Consider the following 20,773-nt stretch of genomic DNA (forward strand, 5'->3'; position numbering starts at 1 on the left):
TTAATGAGTGTTAAGTGTTTGAAGCATTAGCAATTTATTTAGCTATGTTGAAATGTTAATGTAGTGCATAAAGAGTTTGAAGCAAGGCTTGAGAACTCCCCAGATAAAGTGATTACAAAATGCAAAACCTTACCGTAATTTGCATGGCCTTCAATTAAGCACAAAAAATAGCCACTCTAAGATGCTCTTTCCCCCCTAGAGAAGAGCATCGCAGAATTTGTATGGTTCTAATTGCCTATGGCAGTGAAACACATTCAGCTGCAGACTAGATTCCATCCAGACCATTTTTTTAAATAAGGATGCAAGTAGAATTCTCAGAACTTATCTGATGCAGTACTCGTTCTTTATCAGCTATCATACAATTTAGTCATGGACGAGTTCACACCTAGACTCCACACACACATTACTCACAACGCCCAATAGTTTGAGTTTCAGGTTCAAAAGGCCACATTTCAACGAGATTTCATTCTTGTTGGAGATGGCAATTCGCATAGCTATTCTCGAGTTGTCGCTTGACTGGATGTGGTGGATTATCTCATATGTAAGAGCATGGGAAGTCGAAGAGCCATATATAGGGTGTGGTGGCACCCTACCATAGATATCTCCTCCGGCTGGGTTTTTGGGGGGACCAACAACTCAGAGATGGGAGCCCAGCCACTGACGTTTCTCAATGCCCTAGGGTGGTGTGCATGTTGCTGCTGTTGACTTTGACATGGTATCAGAGCTCGGGTCTGTGTGGTCCTGGGCAATCCTAGCCTCTGTTGATTGTCCCATATGCAAGAGCATGGGAAGTAAAAGAGCCATATATAGAGTGTGGTGGCACCTTGTAATAAATATCTCCTCCGGCCAAGTTTTTGAGGGAGCAAAGGCTGGGAGATGGGAGCCCAGACACCACCATTTCTCAGTGCCCTAGGGTGGTGTGCATGCTGCTACTGTGTGACTCTGACAATTCTTTCATCGCTTTCAGGGTGTGACATGATTCTCGACATCCAGTGGTTCCGAGAACATGCGCCCATTCATGATTGGCGGTTTACCTGAGCCCATCATAATTCACGTGGATAGGAGCGTTCCTGGAATCCCACTAATTTCACGTGTCTAGGCCCAACGAGCAATCAAAAAAACAACTAAGTGTGCCTTGATTTATGTCCCCAACCCAACAATCTGTTGTTCAACCAACGACACCCTTGGAGAAAAAGTTGGTAGGTCTCGTTTTGTACGATTCCAAGACATCATGTTGAGGGACAACCTCCCACCCATTCGTCCCAAGGATCATCGCATTGAGTTGGTCCCCGGGACAGAGCCACCTAGTAAGTTCCCCTATTGCCTGTCTAAGGCATTGGCAGGCGAACTAGAGCAACAGCTATCTCAATTACTACGGGCTCAATTTGTCCGCCCATCATCCTCGTCGTTCCTTGCACCCATCTTATTTGTGCAAAAGTAAGACAAGACTGCACATTTATGTGTGGTATATAGGTTACTGAATAAGCTCACCATCCAAAACAAGTTTCCAATTGTAGCCACTAAGTGTGCCCACATTGGAGTATTCCATTGGACCATCCCAGCATGCCCCCACTAGACTGTTCTGTTGGACCATCCTAGGGTGGCACACTAGACCATCCCAGGTTGGCTGCACTAGCTCATTCCAAACCTGGACCATTCCACTGGTGGACCTTCCAAAAAACGAAAGCGCACCACCAACGGATACATGAGAGGTGCATGCACCGGCATAGAGGGCACTGCACTATCACTCGGATGGGCATCTACCAGAGATGGGAGATGCCACCGACTCCACCGCCTCGCAAAGAATCATTTAAAATGGTCCCTCAACTCATCCTTGGGGACAACCTTTTCCATCTAGTCCCGTTCATTAAGTCTTATTCATGGGGTGCTATAGTCACTTGTCATTGCCGTCCATGTGTCGTCCTACTTACTCTGACCACTGTTGGGTGTGCATAGTAGAGTGAAGGGCATGTAAAAGCTTCCTGGGAGTAATGCAAGTAATGTTTACAATGTTCTTGTCATTGTGCTATGCTCATATTATAATATGTCTTAGTATGTCCATCTATACATTGTGTCGTGAGTATTGAGGACTCTAGACATGCTGTCCAAAGGAGAACCATCACTTTAAAGTTTAGTATGCCAAGCATCCAACCCTGCAGGTACACGAAAAATTTGGCATGCTCGGTGGGACACTCGAAACTTGGTGTCATGTTAGCTCACCTCATGTCCATGTGTCCTCTGTATGCCCAATAAACGCACTCGTGCTAGTGTGGTGAGCCCAACCGAGAGAAATTTGGCATGCTCGGTGGGACTCTCGAAACTTGGTGTCATGCTAGCTCACCTCTTGTCCATGTGTCCTCTGTATGCCCAATAAACGCTCTCGTGCTAGTGTGGTGAGCCCAACCGAGAGTCCCCTCTCAATACGTTGCTATAGTTGGAAGAGGTTCAATTACGTACCTCTCAGGGACCCCCTTCCACCCTTCCCCATGGTGGCCAATCTTGGTAATCCCACCTTTGGTAACAATGCTAGAGGCCCAGCCAACCCTCCTAGCCCGGAACCCCTTTCCACAACGTTGTGGTCAGGCAAATGTCAAGCTTCCCACTTTCAAAGATCCACCGTTGAAGATGTAGATGACCACATCCGGTGGTTCATTTCTATGTGCAAGATCTGAGGTCTTGTGAGCTGAAGGATGCCTTCTTGGTACTTTTTCCATCCACCCTAGAAGGCTCTGCAAACAAATGGTTCAACCAGTTCCCAACAACCGACCACTCTGCCGACTGGACCACCCTGAAGAACACCTTCCTCCGCACCTTCCGACCTGGAATCTATGAGGGCCACCTCCTCCAAGAGCTAGGGAAACTACAACTACTACCAGACGAGAGTGTCAGAACTCATGACATGGACCAAAGTGCTGGTGGCCCGCCTGCCAACTTCATGCCATCATGGTGCGTCACCCAACAGAAGATTTGGTAAAGTCAGCCACGACCAACCAGCTTGTTGGAATTCCAGGAGCTAGCCTCCTAGCTAGAAAATGCAGGTCTTATGTTTGAGCATGATGTGGACTCTATACCTCCAATGGCAACTCCACTGGATGACCCAATGGCTGAGCTAAAGCGGGAGCTGGAGGCACTCAAAGTGAGCCAAAAATCTCAAAATGAGGAAAGCACTCTGCTCCAACTCAGGAAGGAGATTGAGGAACTAAAGACCCCAAGAAGGGGTTCTGGTGTGCCATATGCCTCTCTGGGTACAGGAATGACCAAAGAGGAGGTAATGTTCCTTCTGTGAAAAGGGGGGACATGAAGTTAAACACTGTTACTATCTGAAGGGGGGACATAAATTAAATACTGTTACTATCTGAAGGGATTCCGTCAACTTCATCAACAACAAACCCCACACCCCGCCTCAACAACCCCCAACCCCGCCCATTATGCCACTGCTTCTCTTACCATTCCACCAACCTTCCATGCTACTTACTTTTTTATCTGGACTATCCTCCGAGGGTTCTAAGTTTCATCGGGTTCATGCTTATATGACTCAACTCCTTCGGACACTGAACGACTATGGCACTATCGCTATGGTCATCTTCCCTATGACACGCTCTATGAATTGTCTAGAGACCAGCTAGTTGAAGGCATACCATGCCTCAAATTGACAAAGGATGTCTGCCAACCATGTCAAATCGATAAGCAACATTGTACATCGTTCCCACATCATGCTACTCATCGTGCTCAAAGTATACTCAAGTTGATTCATTTCGATTTGAGTGGGCATTCTCTGAAAGAGTGCACAGAGCGGAAGCAAAAGAGCACTAGAGTGTGCTGAATAGAGAGTGCAAGAGAGAGAGAGAGAGAGATATGGAGCAAGTATGCTGAATATACTGAAGCAATAAAGTCCCAAGCAAGAGACTCAAGCAGTCTCATAAGTGAGGGAGCAAAAGACAGACTAGGCAAGATACAAGACTGAGGCCAGGGCCCAGCCCACCTATTTATCGGTGGGGAGTGCTGGCCGACTGGAGCTACTTAAAATAAGGGTGTCATGCAAATGGGACCAAAAGGACACCAAACATGGGCAAAAACTGGGGATGAATGTGCTAACACCCCCTCTCAGCACCAGATGCTGTACACACTCCGAGAAGCCGAAGAAGTCGTCCTCTGTCAAAGACAAAAGAATGCAGCAACAACAGGTACCAGGAAAGCTCCACAAGCAATCTGCACAGCAACTCAACTACAAAAGCAACAGAACAAGTTGCCAGGTACACTACTCCTCTAGAAGAAAACAACCATGTAGGTTGCGTCGTGCTGCTCCAAATATCGGTGCCAAACCCAAATGTAAACACAGTTCCACAGAAATCCCTAGAAGCCTATAGCTCTAAGAAGATAATACCCTCAAAAGAAATAGAGTCCATCTGCTCCAACTCTGTACCAAGGGTAGCCAAATATTGTACAATAGCATCCTCCACGCAGGTCAGCATCGCCAGATATAAGAACTCAACTGCCCCCTCTGAAAACTGATGTCGGGACTCCACAAGCCCAACCAAAACCAAATCCCAATCCTGCAATCCCTGGAAGTACCACTCTCTCATGAGATGACCATATTACATGGTCATTTAACATATTCACATGTAGAAAAAGGAGAGAGGGACGTGATGTCTCCCAAGGCCTTGATCATGATGTCTCCCAAGCCGAGGCCTCACGACCATGTTTCATTGGCACAAGAGGGTCATGATGTGAAGGGCCATGTCCAAGTGTGTCAAGGGCATAGAGCCAAAGCCATTGGGGAAGGGTTTGTGACATCATGACTCCCGTCCCTATACCCAATAGATGATGTAATGGTCATCACATGTTATGGATTGGGACACTTGTTTTTCACGCATGTTCTCATAGAAATTCACGAGTAAGGAGAGGTGCATAGAGCAGACATCATGTGTGTCAGAATGACAAATAGAGCTTTTTGTGGGGCACAGCTCGCATGTCACTGTTATTAGGGTTTTGCTTTCCGTTTAGTTATCGAAACAGGACATGGTGGCCAAGCTTTTTGGGCAAGTTTAAGCAAGAAGCAAGGAAGCATGGACCAGCTAAAACAAGAAGCAAGGGCACATGGTTGGCCAAGCTTTTTGGGCAAGTTTAAGCAAGAAGCAAGGAAGCATGGACCGGTTAAAACAAGAAGCAAGGACACATGGTTGTGAGAGAGTACATACCACGGTGTGCATGGAAGGCAAGGAACATTGAATACAGAGCATAAAACATTGCAAACAAAATATCGTGATAACGAGATGAACCCCCACCTCACTATGAACAAGGGGCGCTTTGGTGAAGGTGTCGAGCAATGGCGGAGCATTGGAGCAAGAAGTGAAGAAGAAGTTTTGAAAAAGATAGCTAAAAGAGGAGGGCGAGCAAGTTTAAATACAAGCAATGAGTGACAAGTATGGGCGATGTGGCCATTTGCTGCTTTTGAAAACTGTTGGAGTTATTGATGTCACCAATCCAAACGTTTCACAGTATGAAAGGAGTCTGGTGAACTCCAGGATGTCTAAATATTTGGAAAGTACAAAACTTTGGGAATGGAGGATTATCCAATACAAAAAAGATCTAGCACATGAAGCTTAGTCTAGGCGCTCGAGATGGTTTCTTGGACACGGAAATGGGCATTGGAGCTCAAGTGTCAAGTGGAAAGCATGTATGGCGAGCTCCCAAGGATTTAGGAGAGATCTAGTATTGAAACATGGTTCTACATAGTGCTCACATACATTTCTAATAAGGTGGAATACAAAGGATCACACTCCTAAAATCTAGAAGGGTTACTATTTTTGGACAATCTCCAATGGAAATTCCATTCGCGCCATTGTGTCTGTAAACAAAGTAAATGGGGAGCCTTCCTGAAGCACCTTTGACAGATTGTCTATGAGTTAAGATATTTTTAGAGATGAAGTTTATGGGTGGAAACCATCTCTTAAATTGGAATGCTTCTCCGAGGGAGTATGAGACCCTCGAAGAATGCATGACTATTTGCTCTTGTCAAAACCCGCCACATTGGATGCATGCTGCAAATTGGCCATCGAATTTGAGGATAACATGTTAGAATTACCCCAGCTTGAGGAAAACAAGACTCCATCTTTAGCTGCGCCATCCCGAGTGTTGAGTCATTGACTCAGACACTAGGGACAGGCAGGTTAAAAAAATGAGTATCGATGAACTAACATCCGCAATTCTTGAAAAGGTCAAGCTAAAAGAGGTAAGGGAACCTCCTAGCAATGCACACCTCTATCTAAGAAGGGAGTTAGTCTAGTGTTCAATATGCAGATAAAATCATACAAGCAATGAATGCCTGCATCTACGACCTAGACCATTGCTCTATTGCGCACATTACAGATGCCTTGGAAATCATGAGACATCCATGTGCAAATATGGTGCTCAACTACTAGCAAAAGTGTCGGTAACGAGACCAACTCTAGCTCTGCTCAACCTCCCAAAATGGTAATACGAGATCTACACCTATGCTAAGACAGCGCATACTGGGGAGATTCATTCTAGACATACAGCGTCACAGAGAGACATCATTACAGGCTCAGACAGCTCCAGAGGAGGGACCACAGACACAGATTACTACATTTTTTCAGAGATCCATCCCACTCCCAGTCCCTACACGGCAGGGAATTACTCTCCAGAGAGCAGAGACACTCAGAGCCCGCAGGAGACAGAGGACACCTGGCTTTCGGACACCACGCCTATACCAAAGAGAGATGACAGAGACCAGAGCTCAGTTTCACAGAGAGGGTGCGGGGCGACTGGCTCGCTTCAGAGCAGAGCCAAGCATGTTCTTCAGGGAGCTGTGGACACCCCCTTCATTGATGTATACCATCTTATACCCCCAGTATGGTACAGGATGGAGCTAGCTAGGTTGCATATCATGATTGTATACTCCATGCATATAGCTTTGCATTCTCCTAGTAGTAGAGCTCCATCCCCTCCCCCACTCACTGTACTTATTGCACACCCAGATTCAGCTTTTTAGTTCAGTGCTTTTTCATTTTGTACACACGAGGAATTTATAGGGTACACAATGTACCCTTACCACCACTTGTCTTACCACCACAACCACCTCCACCAAAGATTACCCCAACCAATAAAGTTTTGGTCGAAGAACCGTTGGAAAGTGAATATTCGCATGAGTCTGAAGTTAATCATGACTATTATGAGGAGCCGAAGAATATTGTGCCCGATTTCTATGTTATGCAAGGAGCAACGCCGGTGCCCATGTTTCCAACCTCTATCCAATGGAAGGGGAGAGACATGAACACAACTCCGAGACCCCCAATACAATGCTTTCATTGTCAAGAACCTCATAGGGTAACAACACAAACTAGGTACCCCTGCTCAATAGCAAGCTCCGCAACAAGCAGAATAGCTCCAACATATATATGTACAAAGCGTGGAGTGGAACCACCTAGTCAAGGACCTACTATACAAAATAAGCGGAGAAGCGACAACTTCCACCAATCCTTCAACAAGCCTTCGCTTGATTAGTATCAGGACGTATTGTAGTACCACAATGTGCTAACACGTGCCCAAACCCACCAGATGAACAAAGACAAGGTGGATGTGTATGCCCAGCGAGGCGTGTAGTGACAGACTCAACCATGTGTCCAAGTGATAAAGAGATTGAGAGAGAGAGGGGGGAGAGAGAGAGAGAGAGAGAGAGAGAAGGGAATAGGGATCTTGCACAATACACCACAATGAGCGAGTAACAGGCCCCACTCCCTTTCAGGAATTTATTCAGGAGCAATCCACAGGCACGGTGACCAGGATCAATACAATCAATGAATACAAAACAAACAGATATGCCGATGTAGAATGTCCGAGTCGATGTCAATGTCGAGGCGCGAGATCTTTGATGCCAAGCACACCACGGGGATGACCCACAAGTATCTCTCATTGTCACATCACTCTACACTCAATGCATGGTGACAAACTGGCTCATCATCAACAGTGCAACATTTGTACATTATTAGAACCCAGTAGGATGATATTTGTCGTACGCCGTGACCCCATTGTACATCCTCAGTCCAGGATAAGTCAGGCACGAGCTACGTAGGTCATTCCTCAGCCTTAGCGGGTCAGTCACTTAGTCAAGTCCCTTAATCCACTTGGAGAGAATCATTCATGCATGTAGAGTCGGTAGAAGCCTTAGGGTTTGCATCAAAAAGCACTCCGAAATTTTGCATAACATGCATTCATATACCTGTGCATCATTTAGAACATCTCAGAAGCCTTAGGAAATTTACTAGGATTTATCTAGTATTTTTTCAATATTTTATGATATTTTATTAGCATTTAATGCCATTTATAAACATAAAGTTTATTAAATTATGACCAACCAACTTGACCAACCCCTATCTAGTATAAATAGGCATGCATGGTTCTTAGAAGACCATTCAAACTTCAGTAAGCTAGGCGCCTTCCTCCTCAGCACTACTAGGAGCATTCCCCGCCTTCAGCCTAGACTAGTCCCTGCCTTTGGAGCTTGTGTTTGTGCTTTCAGCCTTCCTTGCAGCTTAATGCAGCCCCTTCTTGCAGTCTATTCAGCATACCGTAGCCCCACAGTCAGCAGGCGCAGCTATTGTACCTTAACGCAGCCATCTTTGCCAAAACGCAGCAGTTCAGGTCCAGCCATCTGCTCAGCTCTTAGGCGCCTACATACAGCCTTCTGCCAGGCCCCAAGACACCAATTTACATCTTCATTTATGCATCTACCTTGGCCAGCAGCTGTTCAGTCCCCTCCAGTCCTGTGTTTGCAGATCTACAGCCATACACCAGTGCGTTTCAGCCCTACAGTCTGCGTTTCAGTCCAGCATCAGTTCTACAACAGTATTTTGCCTTCTGTGCATCATCCATACATGCAACAGTCATCTGGTGAAGGTAACATATCATTCATAAGCATTTACAGCATAGTTACATAGCTTAGAATAGTCCACCGCAGTCCTTTCTCAGCCTTAGGTGTGCAGCCCTTCCTCATGCCCTTGGGAAGAGTGCATAGGCTTGAGATCAATTCATTGAGGTGTTTCTACAGCCGTGTACAGTTCAGCCAAGCTTCCGATCCTCCGAGATCTTGCGTTTGGCTTATCTACAGTCCACAGTCATTCTCTCTAAAGTAATAAAGCAAATACTATCTCGTTATCCGGATAGGAGGCCCTTCAGTGGGCAATTCGGCACCCAATCTGGTGTACAGTTCTCATATCTCTTTAGAGTTTGAAGTATTAAAGTGGATTGCTAAACTCACGAAACTCAGGATACAGAAGACGGTGTGAGCATTTGTGTGACAGGATCTTCCAATACAAAGACTTCCGCTGCATATTACATTGGTATCAGATTCAGATTGTCCACACACACCGTATCCTAGTGTGGGGGCATCCTTGGATGGTTAGATTGCGTTCTGGCATGACCACCGACTTCGGCATCATGTCTAAGGAAGAGAGTACTCATCAGCCGGAAGACGTCTCCCCCGAAGGAGACCATGTTCTTCCGCCTACAGCAGACACCATAGCTCTTCTTAGAGCTCAAAACCAGCTGCTCATGGAGCGTCTCCAACTCTTGGAGAGCGCAGCAGCACATCCTCCTCCGCCTCCAACAGCACCCTACTACATCTCCCTCTTCTTTCAAATGGAACAACAAAGGAGAGAGAATGAGGCCCAAAGGAAAGAAGAAAAAGTAGAAAGACGGGACTATGAGGAAGCCCAACCCAGGATCGACGAAGACCGGCGTCAAGCTGAACTCGCCGCTCAGGAACACCAACGTGAGCTTGATCGAGAACGTATGTTACTCGAGCACCAACAGGAAAAGGAGGCCATACACTTGAGGTATCAACAGCTCTCCTCAGTCTCCCTCGTCATAGGTGTCACCAGCCAACTGTCCACAGCAGCATCCACCACCATCATTCGCAGTCAACCAAACTTCTGTAAGTATGATGGTAAGTGTGATCATTCATCACTTAATCAATTTATTCATCAGTTTAATGCTCATTTTCCATTAGCTAGGATCACAGACCCAGAAGATAAAGTCCACTTAACGGCTCCCCATCTCACTGGTGAGGCAGTCACTTGGTGGCAGCATTGGTCTAGTATTCATACAGACCAAGCCACAGGTGTCACAGCCTTTGACTGGAACATCTTTGTCCATGACCTAAAGACCGGATTTCTCCCGCCCCAATACATGACCGGTCTAAAAGATGAGTTCTATGGACTCAGACAGAACAGATCCCTAGTGCTTCAATTTTCCGGAAAGGTTATTACTTTAGCACAGTAGTTAGGGCTATCTACACAAAGCCAAGATGGAGCAATTCATTCGTGGATTGGATCCTAACATTCGGTTCACAGTTCGTAATTTTGAACCTAGTACATATGACCGGGCTTTGACTCTCGCTCAGAATGAAGAAATGAAGATGAACGGAGGCATGCCCAAGCAATCATCACAGTCCAGTACCAAACCCCAACAGGGAAAGGGTAATTCATCTTCTAAAGACACTAAGACAGACAACAGTCCTAGCTCTAGTTCAAGGGGTAAGGAATCCAAGCCTAAGAGGACCCCCGAGGAAAAGGCTCAAGCAAGCATCACTGGAGGCTATCTTCCTCCAGAGGAGCAAAGACAGTATCAGTCAAAAAATCGATGTTTTTTATGTCATACCATTGGGCATGGTAAGAAGGATTGTCCAAAGAAGGCAAGACAGTTCATCATCCTTTTTGGCATGGGCAGTTCTAAGGACACCATCTCTCCCCAGTTGGCTACCAACATGAGCTTTATCTTAGTGCCCTATCATTTGGAGGTAGACGGATTTACACCTGGTCTCCGCACCCACATATCTCAACACGCACAGATCTTAGGAATCTAGTGGTTTCGTCAGTATGAACCTATTCCCAATTGGAGGCAGGACACCTTTATCATCTCTAAAGGTTTTCCTGAGCCTATCATGATTCAGGGGGATAGAAGCATTCTTGGCGTTCCTATGATTTCTCATCTCCAGGCACGATGAGCTATGTGCAAGGGAGCAGAAGGAGCATTGATTTATGCTCAGACAGCTTGTCACCAATTGGCCGACCATTTGGTCCATCTCCAGTTTTTGTGTCTCGTTCACTTGAGGCCAGCAGGCCGGTGTCTCATGTGAAGAGGCCAGTATTTTGCTGACATGAACAGGAGCCAGACTGGTGCCACCTGTGTGTTAGCAGGATGGTGTCGTATAAACGGGAGCCAGACTGGTGCCACCCGTGTATGACCTGGACTGTGTTCGACCCATGGGATTGACACGACATGGAAGAGCCGGTATTCGTGCCGTGTTTTGCCTATGGGACTCTCACACCATAGGGAGGCTCGTGCCTGGAACTGTGTCTTACCTATGGGACTGTCACTCCATAGGAAGACCAGGTTTTTATGTTTTACGTCGTGCCATTTTTGTGCCGACAGATATTTTGTACTCGTTCCATGAACGGGAGATATGTCCATGTTACTATTTGCACATGCACACATGATTTGCATGTTTGAAACTATTTTTGCATGACATGTATTTTTGTGTTTGCCTGCTTGACGTGTAACCTACTGAGCGGGGACGCCTGCCAGTGAGTCGTGAAGTCTGCTCTGTCTTCTGACGAGTTTTAGTGCATGTGAACAGGTGGTAAGTATATTGCACATGTTATTTTAATATTTCATATTCTAACCTTTTGTTTTATAAGGTCACTTGTTCGCACTCACTTAAAAGTGGGCACCCACTTAGGGGCCAAGGTGGGGAGCCCCACTTAAAGTGTGTGTGTGGGTGGGTCACCTACCCAACCCACCTTGGAACTGGCCACCCACATGCAAACGTGGGGAGCCAGCCCAAATCTAATGGTTTAACTCCACTTTATTTTTTTATTAAAAAGCCTTCACCTCCATCGTAGTACCACCAGGGCGATTGGCTTCCATCATCTTTCGGCGACCACCTTCTGCGCTTGTTTTCCCAAGCGGCTGGCTGCTCTACCGACTGCGCTAATGCTCACAGGCGGCTGCGCATCAGGCTGCGCCTGTCTACAGTAAACACTTTGGGTGCGCCTCCTCCTCCACTTCAAGAACTCCTGCGCTGCCTCTTCATACAGGCAGCTGTGTGCACTTCTACAGCCAGACGTCTCCTATCTATACAGGCTGCGCATCACCACCTGTAGGCGACTGTGCACAGCATCACCACCTGCAGGCGGCTGTGCACTCCATCTCCAGTAAGGCAGGTGGCTGTGTGCTCTAACTCCAGCGAGCTGCTCATTCTCTCCACGCTGCAGCCAGGCAACTCCTCCCTTGCAAGTGGGTGCTCCTTCTCTCACAGCAGGCGGCTGTGCCCTTTGCGGTGGTACTTGTCTTGGTGGCTTCGCTAAGTTCTCTACGAGGCAGTTGTGCAATCTCAACAAGGTTGCACATCTTCTCCACTGACGACCACAAAAGGACTTCATATCTCCTGGTGGCTACACCTTGTACACAAATACCACGGGTATTAGTCCTCTATCTGCCATCCACAAGTAAGTGAATTTCAGATTTAAGTAAAGTATTTTGTGTTAAATCTGATAAGGGATTCCCGACTCCCTATACGGCCAACACACCCGTTCGGTGTCGGGTAGTCCAAGCTCTATTGGAGAACCTCGGTCCAAAGGTGCCGAGATCGGGAGAGCCAGTCGTTAGTACGAGAGCGCATGTTTGTGCGTGGTCTCGGAACACCAGTGAGGCGCTCTCCGCAGAGTCCAGTGTTAGCACACGACCGTAGAGACTGGACCACGCTTGTGGGTGTCCAACGGAGTCTTCCCACTTGACGGGATCGGTTTGGAGATATGAAGTCCTTTTGTAGTCGTCAGTGGAGAAGACGTGCAACCTTGTTGAGATGGCACAACCGCCTCGTAGAGAACTTAGTGCAGCCACCAAGACAAGTACCACCGCAAAGGGCACAGCCGCCTACTGTGAGAGAAGGAGCACCCACTTGCAAGGGAGGAGTTGCCTGGCTGCAGCGTGGAGAGAACGAGCAGCTCGCTGTAGTTAGAGCGCATAGCCACCTGCCTTACTGGAGATGGAGTGCACAGCCGCCTGCAGGTGGTGATGCTGTGCACAGTCGCCTACAGGTGGTGATGCGCAGCCTGTATAGATAGGAGACGTCTGGCTGTAGAAGTGCACACAGCCGCCTGTATGAAGAGACAGCGCAACAGTTCTTGAAGTGGAGGAGGAGGCGCACCCAAAGTGTCTACTGTAGACAGGCGCAGCCTGATGTGCAGCCGCCTGTGAGCATTAGCGCAGTCGGTAGCCTGGGAAAACAAGCGTAGAAGGTGGTCGCCGAGTTGTTCCCTAACGCAAAAAAAGAAATTGGAAAACTTGAAACAGTAAAATGATTAATTAGAGAAAAAGTGAGCAGAAGCTAAAAAGCAATTAAACCCTTAAGACATTATACCCTTGAGAAGATTTGAGACGAAAAAGGGAATTGAACATTCCAAAGCCAATTCAAGAACAAGGGGACAAGCAAGAACTTGAATCCTTGAATGACTCGAAGAATGACCTCATGAACATAATGTTTGAAATATGGAAGAGGTGTATACTCCTTGATCCGAAAATGGGATCAATAGTAAGGGATAGCAAGGTAGCATACGGACCACATGATGTAGCCAGCCTGATGGCATTCTTGTCATCAGAGGTAAAAATGCATATTGGACCCTTGCTTTGTAGCAGTCCTACCCTGAGGAGGGATATAAAAGAATGGGTTGAAGGAACTTTGGAGCCACGGGTGAAACCAAGACAGGAACCAACAGTCGAAATCTCACAGCACCTTAGGGCATTACTTCAAAAATGATGGCATGAATGCACGCAGCACCATCCCTATCTACCACAAGTATCAAGCAATTGCGATCCTAGATGGTGGAGCAAGTGTGAGCATTATCACCAAGAGATGCAGGGAAAAATGACGTAAATCAGCTCTTGAACGGACGAACCTTATCGTGAAGATGGTCGATGGACCCATGGGAGTTTTGCGACAAACCAAATTGAAAATCTTTTCGTTTTGCTATCATCACACATTTGTAGTAATGAACTTCTTCCGCCAACCAGATTCTCACGATGTCATCCTTGGCAAACCTTTTATGAGGGAGACTAGATTGGTGCATGATTGGGCCTTAGATCAAATCTATTTATGAAAAGACGACCAAGTTCTAAGAGTGGATTTACAATCTTGGAAGACTCACTCTATAGAGGGTAACCTCTTTGGAAATGGGTCTCTCACCATTGATCACACTACGTCAATGCAGATGTATAAACCAAAGGTTATGCCAAACAAGGTTGAGGAGGAGCATTGCTCCCACCTCCAAATTTCAATGAAAACAGGATGCACGTATTGGCAACAATCGATGTATTCCCTAGTCGGGGAACCAAGTTGCATTGTTGTTGGTCCATATTTAAGTGTTGACGAGTTTGTTGTTCACGAGACGGTGCCCAAGAACGTTCACACCTAACCAATGGTATTACATGGGCCTCTAATGCTTGATGTTGGTCTTATCTAAGACCTTCTCTGAGAAAGGAGGGCATCGTACCCATATGCCACATCTCCTGTAAAGCAACAGGGATCTCATCCCCAATGTGGTCCCAAAACTGTATAAAGAAGGACAAGGAGGGACCATCATCCTTTGGGCATTTTCCTTTTGAAAGAGCCTACAATGCATGTCTCAACTCATCCTTTAAGAAGGGGACATCCAATGAGGAACACAAATCTGTGATCAATCTAGGCATGCACTCCCAAATTTTCTGATATGGAACATCTCTCTACGTAGAGGGAGTGCCTCTATAGAAAACAATATCCGATAAAAATATGATGAAATACTCCTCACCTTATCCGTCTTAGTGTGAATCTCTCCCTGAGAATCTTGCAAGTAAATCTCACATCCCCTACTATGGTAGGCCCATGTGCTAAGAAGACGTGTTTGTTGCACCCACCACCCATGTGAACCCAAAAGGCCTTATTCGCATGAAACAAGAACTCAGTCCACTTCCATGGCCATCTACAGCTATGCTCTAACTGTAGAGCAGAGGTCTAGGGTGTGGATGCTTCTCATGTTCCCTCCGAAGCACAACAATCTTGCGCAATATAGCTCTCTGCTTGTCCAAGGCAGCTTGTTTCTTGGCCAAAGCAACACTATGATAGTACTCGTTATACTCTCCAGGGCCAATGCTATGCTCTACCGAGGGTTGGGATCATCACATGACCTCCAAATCTCTCTGACCTCAAGTAAAATCTCTGCATCCAGATAGAGAGAGTCAGGGATATGGACACATGGGGATGCCATCTCAGTCCAAAGCTCCCTCAGGCACAAAATTACTCCACAAAATTACTCGACAATCATCTAACTTCGTGATGAAATGCAAAATAGCAATGGTGCCTCCTCTATACATGCCCCAATCATCCACATAGAACCTATCCAATCGTGCAAAGATACATCCATCCCTGCTTCCACGGGTATGCCTCAAGTGGGCTTCCACGGGTATGCCTCAAGTGGGTGTGTTCTACCCTCACGGCCACCCTTTTTGTCGGAGGGTTGCTCAACCATGTTGAAATCCCCTCTGACTATCCAATGAGCTTGGGGGGGGAAGGGGGGGGGGGGGGGTTTGCGGCCAAGGGTGTGTTAAAATATGTGCATCTCATGTGTTACACGGGAACAGGGTCTTATATAAGGGTTGGCACTTTATTAAAGGCTTCCCTATATAAAGGTCCCTCTCCCCTCTTATTGTATCCATTCATTCTCAACGCATGATTGTCTCCACCCATCTGTTGGCGAGTATTAGCCTTGTGTAAACCTCTTGCTATGATGAAGTTGATCATTGTCTGACATCTCTCTCTTTGCCATCTCTCCCTCTTTTCCTGTGTTTTGCTTCCACATTGTGCAACTCTAACTTCACATGGAGTCAAGGTGCAATCCTGAGGGGGTTGTGTTTTTTGCTTCCCAGAGCAATTTGCTGCTGCTGTGGGTGAACAGTGGGCTGCTTTTACCACCCTAGACAGCAGTTAAAAGAGAGTTCTTTGCATCCGGAGCAGCCTGATAAGCGGCCTCACAACGCGAACCCTTCTACGTTTTGGTAGCTGCATCCTAAGGTGGCTGCATTTCCTTCTTCATGTGCCTTCCCTCACAGCGGTTTGTTCCAGCCGTGCTCCTGCCCTGCAAATCTTCTGCAAGGCGCCAAGGTGCTGTTCTAGTAGGCTGCGTTTTTGCTTCTACGAGAATTTTCAGCAGCCACTGGTGGTGTCACGTGTGGGCTGTTTCTTGCAGCAGCAAGGACAGCAGTGGAAGGTTTTGTTTACGTGTAGTGCTTCTTGATAAGCAGTTTTGGTGATCCTATCTCTTCCCCAACTACCCTTATGACCCGTGGGGTGTTTTCCGGTGCATTTTGTGGATTTACTTGCTGCTGTCCAGTCCCTTTTGTACCTCAGTTTTCTGAGGGGGCTGAAAGGTTCTCATGGTTCGTGTTGTTGGAGAGTGTTGGAGATTGGTCCTGGAGTGCTGAGATTCAGTGAGCTCAAAGGCCTGCTTGCGGAAGGTGGATTTTTTTTTTTGTTGTGGATAATGGATCCCCCCCATATGAACAAGGAGGACAAGCTGGATGGAACTAACTATGCTCATTGGAAGCTAAAAATGCGGGTCTGGTTCATCCTCATCTCACAGGGTAAGGTCAAAGTGTCTCTTAATGGTCAAGATCAAGCACTTGCTACAGTGTAGAAGAAAGTTCGGAGCTGGTGATACTCGTGTTAAGAAAGGTCACTTGGTGAAGGATTTTTTGTCCAAGAAGAAGGACAAAGCCAAGGTCAACGACAAGTCTTCATCAAAGGCGAAAGGCAAGGACAAAGAACAAGAAAGTGACTTCGATTCTTCTACCTTCCAGTGCTCCCAGGGTCCTCCCGGCTCAAGAGGACCTGGACGGTGTGCTTCTCTAGGCATAAGGACAGGTTTCCCCCACGTGCAGCCAGCCAAAGGAGGCTTGTGGGCAGAAGAGGGGGCTATTAACAGTTCCAAATTTTGGTGCATGGGAACTGTAAGTCGGAGTTCCAAGCATATATTATTAAAAAAATCTAGCAAGACAAGGTCAGCTTTGGTAGCTATGGATTGAATGTGTTTCAAATTCATTGCTTGGTGTAGCAGAGATTATGAATTGGATGTGTTCATTGTCCGAGATTTTGCGACATGATGTGTTCACAGTCCACTGTTGGGAGATTATGGGCATGGTATGTCTGTCAACCATCATTCTATACTCGGAGTTCACTGCACACTAATGTGGGAATTCAAAGCCAAGCAGATTTCTTTGTTATTCAGGTTGGCATTATGTTTTGAGGAGACAAGTTCACAGGTGCATCTTCAATATCTATAGTACTAGGGTGTCCATGGTCACGTCTTCATCGGCTTTTCTTCTTCAGACATTTGCTCACTACGGGGTGTTAAAATATGTGCATCTCATGTGTTATGTGGGAATAGGGTCTTATACAAGGGTTGGCAATTTATTAAAGGCCCCTCTCCCCTCTTATTGTATCCATTCATTCTCAACGCATGATTGTCTCCACCCATCTGTTGGCGAGTATAAGCCTTGTGTAAACCTCTTGCTATAATGAAGTTGATCATTGTCTGACATCTCTCTCTCTTTGCCGTCTCTCCCTCTCTCCTGTGTTTTGCTTCCACATTGTGCAACTCCTAACAGTGGGGGGGGGTATGATGGGCCATGATGCTAATCTGAGCAAAAAAGCCAACTTAAACCCTGATGGACAATGTTCTATAATGATGACTACAGGGAAGGAGGGATAGAAGCAAGGAAGGCAAGAAGGAAAAGGCAGGCAGCAGAGGAGCAGAAAGGCAGAGCAAAAGGGGCAGCAGAAGAGGAGGGCGGGCAGCACAGGGAGCAGAGGAAGAGGCAACGCAGGCAGCAGAGGGGGGAAGGGGGGGACAGCACGGGCAACAAAAGCATGGGCAGCGAGGTCAGAGCCGACAAGAGCAGGGCAGAGAAGGAAGCAGTAGAAGAGGGGCAGGCGCAGGTGTGCGAGACGTGGCGAGCATGCAGGTGCGGCAGCTCAGGCACAGGACCTTAGCGATTTTCTTCAATCATGGACTCCGACTTTGAAACAAGTTTTACAGTGGAATGGAAAGGTACGAATGAGAAGAACATATCCACATTGTGGATGTGTTTTAAGGCTGTGGCCATCAAATTTAAAGTGTTGAATTATATTAATGATGAGAGTGTTTAGACAAAAACACGCAGGTGCCACCCAAGTGCATTTCACCCAAACAGTAACTAACAGCACTACGAATGGGACAGCCCGGATGTGCCCAAGTTCCAAGGTTTATTTTGTGTTGTCAAATGAGATTTCTTCCATACAGAGATTCATAATCAACAACTTCATCATGCATGGCTGGGAGAACACGCTTCTACGTCCCTACTCATGTCATAACACTCTGATTATGTGCAGCTTTACACAAAGGCATGTCAGGATTTGTTATCACGTTCTAGTAGCAATGCAAGTATGCTAAATTCTATCATTAGAGAGCAAATTCAGCCAGCTCATGAATCCGATTGAAAATGTAAAGAGCGTACATGGTCAAGGAACAGGTACAGGATTAAAGGATATCACATGAAGTTCTGTGGTAAATTCAAATGTAATGAAAGTGGTACCTCCAGCTTTATTTTTTAAGTTTTGAGATTGGAAAACAATTGTGAAATCGAAAAACGTATTTGGATGTAAACCAGAAAACAAATTCGCAATTATATTACGTACCAGCAACACGGTTTTGATGATGGCAAGATCGTGATTTGCATAAGGTGCGGCAAGCTTGGTTTTGAGCCCGTCCACGCAACAGCTTGACATCAGAGTGTATGCACATCTGCTCTCTGGAGCCGAGCACCACCATCTTAGGCCTGCCTCCAGAAAAACATGGAATGGTGACTGAAAGCCAAAAACACAATTCATCAAAAAGAATGGTGTCCAAATGCAATTAGAAATGTTTTCATAAAGAAAATGGTTACCTACTCCAGTTATCAGAATGAATGATACCGATACAGAGTAAATAAGCAGGATGACCTGTAAGCGGTGGACTTCAATTCTCGGATGACCTGCTGCAGTTGACTGTGAGTCCGGGAAGCATAGATGATGGTGGGGAGCCTCCTCTTGCGAATCTCCTGAGACGAATCTGCATCGCCTGGCGCCTGCGTCGCCTTGAGCGAAGAAGGCTCGAGGCTCTCTCTCCAAGCCAGGGTAGCGCAGAGCAAGCACAGGGTCTTTCCTGTGCCAGTAGGACTCTCCAGCAGGGCATTCCGACCCTGAACCCGCATACAACCATGCAAAAAACTTGCATACATCAATCCATACCTCGAACAAAGCAAGTCAGACATGAGTGGCGTACCTGCTGCAGCGCTTCGATCACGCGCTCCATGTACACAAGCTGACAGTCGTATGCGGAGAAAGGGAAGCTGACATTGATGCCAGCAATCCTGTAGTTGGGCATCGTCGACGGTGTGTTGTGTTCGTTGGCGGGAACGCTACGAAGGTATGCTATAGCTTCAGACTTAACATTTTGGGCTTTTACACTAGTACCTGAATTTAAAGGCTTCAAATGAAACCCAAGGTATGCTATAGACATTTTGGGCTTTTACACCAGTACCTAAATTTGAAGGCTTCAAATGAAACCCCACTATATTCTTATAGGGACTCTTGAATACAGGTATGTTCTTGATAAATTCGAATGTCCAAGGAGAAGAACGGGGGAGACTCCCTAAGATATCCCCCGAAAGTGCACTTTCCCCCTAAAATTCAGGGGTGGTAAAGGGCCTTAGACAATCTCAATAATAGCGATGGTCATTAAAAAAGGCAAAATTGTGTTGTCTGTGTGTTATTATTATTAGCATTATATTAATGTGCGTGTATGTGCCCTTAGAACGTAGGCTCGCCTGAACTTTCCCTAATCTAGTCCCTCCATCCTACGCAACGAAAGAGAAAGGAAACTGAGAAAGAGAGAGAGGGAGCATAGAAGCACCACCTCTTTGAAAAGAACCTCCCAAGGCCATCCTTTTTTTTTTAGGAGGCATGCAGGGTAGATCTCTCCCTCTATCAAATACAATATGAACACATGTTTTCCACATAGATACCCACCAACGTATATAATTTACGAAGAGATGGGCTCTTTAAACAGAACCTTAGAATTGCAACTCAGTTTGCCATGTTGCTTCTCCACATTTTAAAGAAAACTCACACATGACTTATATCGTCTTCCACTAAGATAATATTCTCAACAAATGCTATTCTTAATACATTAAGATTTATAACATTAAGGCAAAACTAACACTTGCTAGCACACCTAGGCTTGATCACATTATTTCTAGCACCCCCACTCGATCAAGCATCCTTACCTGGCAGAGGGTGGGTGTGCTTGACCAATAGACTTACATAGAACTCACACAACAAACTCTCATTTGACTCAACAAAATGAATCACCAAGTATCGATATAGACCAACTTGCTACAAATCCACCAAAATAGGGATAAACATGCCACACACACCAGGTCTTTCTCTTTTATGAATTGTGAGCTCCACGCCTCTAAGGAGCCACTAGTGAAATTGTAAGCAAATGCCACTACTAGTTAGCACACACAGCTACCTTTGCATGGCACAGATGCTTCCACATTACATGACACGCATTCTTGCACCTCTTCATGCTACCATCATCAAAGATTGATTACGTGCAACACATGGCATACATGCCCACAAAGT

General features: G+C 46.3%; 1 protein-coding gene across 3 annotated transcripts in view; it reads right to left on the reverse strand.

Moving 5' to 3' along the window:
- LOC147620227 (RAD3-like DNA-binding helicase protein) overlaps positions 1-19,566 on the reverse strand; it is a 70,680-nt gene extending 51,114 nt beyond the window's left edge. For 2 of the 3 annotated variants that reach the window (XM_086772422.1, XM_086772420.1), the window contains exons 1-3: positions 19,410-19,566; positions 19,088-19,326; positions 18,785-18,924 (exon numbers count right to left, since the gene is read on the reverse strand). In XM_086772422.1, the coding sequence (XP_086628548.1) occupies positions 18,785-18,924; positions 19,088-19,326; positions 19,410-19,511 (481 nt within the window). In that variant the 5' untranslated portion in view covers positions 19,512-19,566. Of the gene's footprint in view, positions 1-18,784; positions 18,953-19,087; positions 19,327-19,409 lie in introns of all 3 variants that reach the window. The other variant, XM_086772423.1, reaches the window with a different exon arrangement.
- Positions 19,567-20,773: the final 1,207 nt, after the last annotated feature.

This window comes from Cibotium barometz, chromosome 32 (genome assembly GCF_041138505.1).
Source record: "Cibotium barometz isolate CiBa-2024 chromosome 32, ASM4113850v1, whole genome shotgun sequence".
Classification (NCBI taxonomy): Eukaryota; Viridiplantae; Streptophyta; class Polypodiopsida; order Cyatheales; family Cibotiaceae; genus Cibotium; species Cibotium barometz.